This window comes from Microtus ochrogaster, chromosome 8 (assembly GCF_000317375.1).
Source record: "Microtus ochrogaster isolate Prairie Vole_2 chromosome 8, MicOch1.0, whole genome shotgun sequence".
Classification (NCBI taxonomy): domain Eukaryota; kingdom Metazoa; phylum Chordata; class Mammalia; order Rodentia; family Cricetidae; genus Microtus; species Microtus ochrogaster.
This window is the reverse complement of record NC_022015.1, coordinates 5,455,963-5,459,690: the sequence shown is the minus strand read 5'-3', so window position 1 is coordinate 5,459,690 and position 3,728 is coordinate 5,455,963. Positions and strand designations below refer to the sequence as shown.

The following is a 3,728-nucleotide window of genomic DNA, read 5'->3' as shown; positions in this document are numbered from 1 at the left end:
GGGAGAAAAGGAAGTCAGTACAGCACTAGCAAGTTGGAAAAGGCTGAATAACTGTCCCAACTGTACCCAGCCTGTGGGGAAGAAGCCCCATGGCTCAGTTTGTTAAAATAGGGACCCTTTTATTCAAGACTAGAATAGCCAAAGGCTATCCTCAGATGGGGGGGAACAGAACAGAACACAAATGCTATTGGATGATAAACTGAAATAAAGGGCAAAGATTGGAGGCAGGAGAAGGAGTCACCGATTCCAAGAATGATGATGAATGTTAAATTGGAAAAAAAATTAAAAAGCAAATAGAAACCAGGGGCATGGTAAGGTCTGTAAACCTGAGTCAAGTCACCTAGTAGAACACACTAAATTTACTTTTAATGTGATACTGTAAGGAAATACAAGCTGATGGAAAATGTCACGGACTAAGCCAGTGCATTTTCGCAGCTCTGTATCTGATGTGTTAATCACAGAACACTCACCCAGGAGACCTTAGCATGGCTCTCCCAAGGTCTTTCTTTCAGGATACCCTGGCCATGGAAGGGAGAAAAGGTTGTATTCCCACCTGCAGCCGGAGCAGGTTCCACCATATTCCAAGGTCTAAGGGTGAAGGGTCCACGGCCCCCCCTGACCTGGTCTCAAGTATTCCCTGCTAGGCCTTGGCTTTTACCTAAAAGTTCTGGAATGACTCTGGACATGTGATTACGGCATGTGCCCCCTCCCAGTGCTGCCACGAGCGCTCAGACAGACAGAAGGACTAGTATGAGAAGGGACTCCAGGACGCCCTTGCTGAGCCAAAATTCTCTCTCTCGCTCTCTCTCTCTCTCTCTCTCTCTCTCTCTCTCTCTCTCTCTCTCTCTGTGTGTGTGTGTGTGTGTCTCTCTTTCCTCTCTCTCTCTCCTTCCCTTCTCTCTCTCTCTCTCTCTCTCTCTCTCTCTCTCACACACACACACACACACACACACACACATTCCTTTCTTGGGTTTAAATTAGGGACTAACCATAGATAAGGCCCCTAGTATGGAGAAATAACATTTACTCAATCATTAAATTAATTCACGAGGAACCAGAAAAGGGCAATCATTTGTTTGCTCACTGGTAGCTGGACTGGAGGAGTGTTGACAAACTTTTAAACCAGAGTAGTGCACACACAGGCAACAATGAGACTAGACAAAAATCCCTCCATTTTTTAAGCCAATAAAGAAAAGTCTCCCACCCTACCCGAACTAATGAGTTTTGGGGGACCTACTGTCTCTCATACACACTCACCTTTGTTTGAGTAAATGCCCCCACCCCACCCCAGCTAGGAATCAGGCCCAGGGGAATTGAATAGCTTTCACAAAGTCACAGAGCTACCAGCCCCAAATCCCTGCTGTTTCCCAAGTTAACTCAGACTTGTGTTTAGTGGGCCCAAAAGGTCAATGAGGTTTCTTTGCTTTTGGCCAATCTTCCCAGGTTTGCAGAGTACCTGGTTGTTTTGTACATCCAGGTCCAAGACTCCTTCCACCAAGCTGCGTGCTCCCTCCCAGGCTGGGCGCTGTGGGTTTTACCCAACATCTTTCTTTCTGGATGAACGAGGCAGATCCTGGCCAAAGACTGAGGACACCAGTGCATGCAAGGAGCCCAGAACATGACTGGGTAGCTTGGAGTGGAGAAAAACAGGTCCACCCTCCCCTGGAAAGAGAAGCAGCTTTCTGGGAAGTGTGGTCGCTAGTACTGGTACAGCTGACACTGCCCCAAACTTTCTCCCAGTGCTTCCAAACATTTCCTCTCTGGGGGAACCAGGGAGGCAGCAGCTGGGAGCCCCATTGACCCACCAAGTGCTCCAACAAGGCACCAGGGTTGTATGGTGAAGCGCCCTGGCAGGACCCCAGATGCAAGTAAGTTCGCCCTGTGTCCCACTTGGAGACAGGCAGCTAAGGGTTGTAGAAAAGATATCTGGGGAGCATAGAGACCTACTGAACAGGAAGGCGGTGGAGCGTGAGGATGGAGTAGGGTGTCTTAGAGACCTCAGATGGGTGCGGGCCTAGGTGCTGGTCATATGAGAAATCGCCCACCTGCTTGTATAGCCCTTCCTTGTGCTCCGAGACCCGCTCTCCACAAAGCTTGGCATCGCCAGCTCTCACAGTCTCCAGGCTGCCAGAGTCAAGGTTCGTCCACATTCAAAGAGTCTTGGGAACCCTGCATCTCTTTTTCAATCACCACTGTCACCTTCTATTGCGAGACTACCCAGATTCTTTGAGGACCCCATCGCCACTAGAACCTGTCCTGGAAATTCAAGGGTCTCTTGGTCTACTGGGACATAGAGAGTAATTTAGGCGTCTTTCTGTGGACCCTTCTGGTCCCTCCTCCCTGCACTTTAAGACTGGTTAAGGACCTCTCCAAGAAGCGAGGGTGCTGTTTGATCCAGAAGCTGGTCTCTCTCTTTTAAGGTTGGAAGCTGCTGATAGAGCTGCCTTGCCTGGGACCCACCTGAGGGTACCCTCTTCCACAGAGAGCAATCAGGAGGAAGGCGGGTACACTTCACTCCAGCCAACAGCTGGAGTAGAAGCCTGGCTCCTTCCTAGTCAGGCCGGCGTGATGTGTGGCTCTCTGTATTCCCCGCCCGGGAACCTTGTGTTGGAGACCGGGATGTCTCTCCTGCCCGCGGCCCCCGCGACCGCCCCCACCTCCCCCAATGCTGGGTTGATGGGTACAGAGCTGGCAGCTAAGAGGCTCAGGGCAGCCAGGACACAACCCCAAGCCAAGATGCACAGATACCGTGCGCCCGGGGAATATGCTTCCCGCTCCAGCCCTGCTCGGGTCAGGGCCCTAGGGGGTTTTGGATCCCGTGTCCCCAACGCCACTTGACTTACCGCGGTAGCTGCTTCCTGGTTTATAGAAGTCGGGGTCGCCTTCCACGCGGAGGCTGAACTCTGTGTATCCCTCGCGCCGTGTGCCCTGGGCGCGCAAGATGCGGCTACAGTAGCCCTCCGACTTGGACACTTTGTCCAGGGTCTCATCTGAAAAAGCCAGCGCCACGGCCAGGGGCAGCGCCAGAGCCAGCAGCGCAGGACCCCTGCTAAGCCTCATGGGCGCTGGAGACATCCTCATCCTCGAGGGTCCCCCAAGTTTGTGCTGATGTTGTTAGACCCTCGTCAGGACACTCGTGCCCGAAGTGAAGCGGGCGGCAGAGGCGAAACCTGGAGGAGCCCGGGTGGCACTGGTGGTGGGGAGACCGAGCCCGCCTCGCTTTGGCGGCTGCGGAGCTGCGCTGTTCTGAGCCGAGCTGAGTGTGCGGAGCCGAGGGGCGGGCGGTGGCGAAGGAGCGCGAAGAGGGAGGGCTGGTTGCGCCCGGAGCCCCAGAGCAGCGCGGTTTTGTTTCCGAGCTGGCGATTAGCAGGCGCTCTGCTGTTTGTTTTGCGAAGCTGGATTCCCAGGGTCTGGTGGGAGAGAGCAGGGATATGCAGACACGTGCAGACTCAATCAACCCCGCCACCAACAAGGCTGCTTCTTCAGCTCCCAGCTAGCCCCTGGGTTCTGTGGACCACAGTTCTCTGAGGAGGGAAAAATCTGTCAACTAACTTTTATTGCACACCTACTCTGTGCCAGGCTGCGCTAGCGCCACACACCGCAATCACTTATTTTTAGACAAGCAGATCGCTACGGACCACCTTCGCTGTCCTGGTCCGCTGCCTCCATTGCTCTTCCCAAGCCACTTTAAAACATGTCACTCTGGAGGACCAGCAAGGAGCGCAGAG

The 3,728-nt window shown here is 53.4% G+C and overlaps 1 protein-coding gene across 1 annotated transcript in view; it reads right to left on the bottom strand.

The window, feature by feature from the left end:
* Positions 1-3,437, bottom strand: part of Spon1 (spondin 1) — a 301,648-nt gene extending 298,211 nt beyond the window's left edge. The window contains exon 1 of the mRNA XM_013347692.2: positions 2,844-3,437. Coding sequence (XP_013203146.2) covers positions 2,844-3,081 — 238 coding nt within the window. The 5' untranslated portion in view covers positions 3,082-3,437. The remainder of the gene's footprint in view (positions 1-2,843) is intronic.
* Between the last annotated feature and the right edge of the window lie 291 nt (positions 3,438-3,728).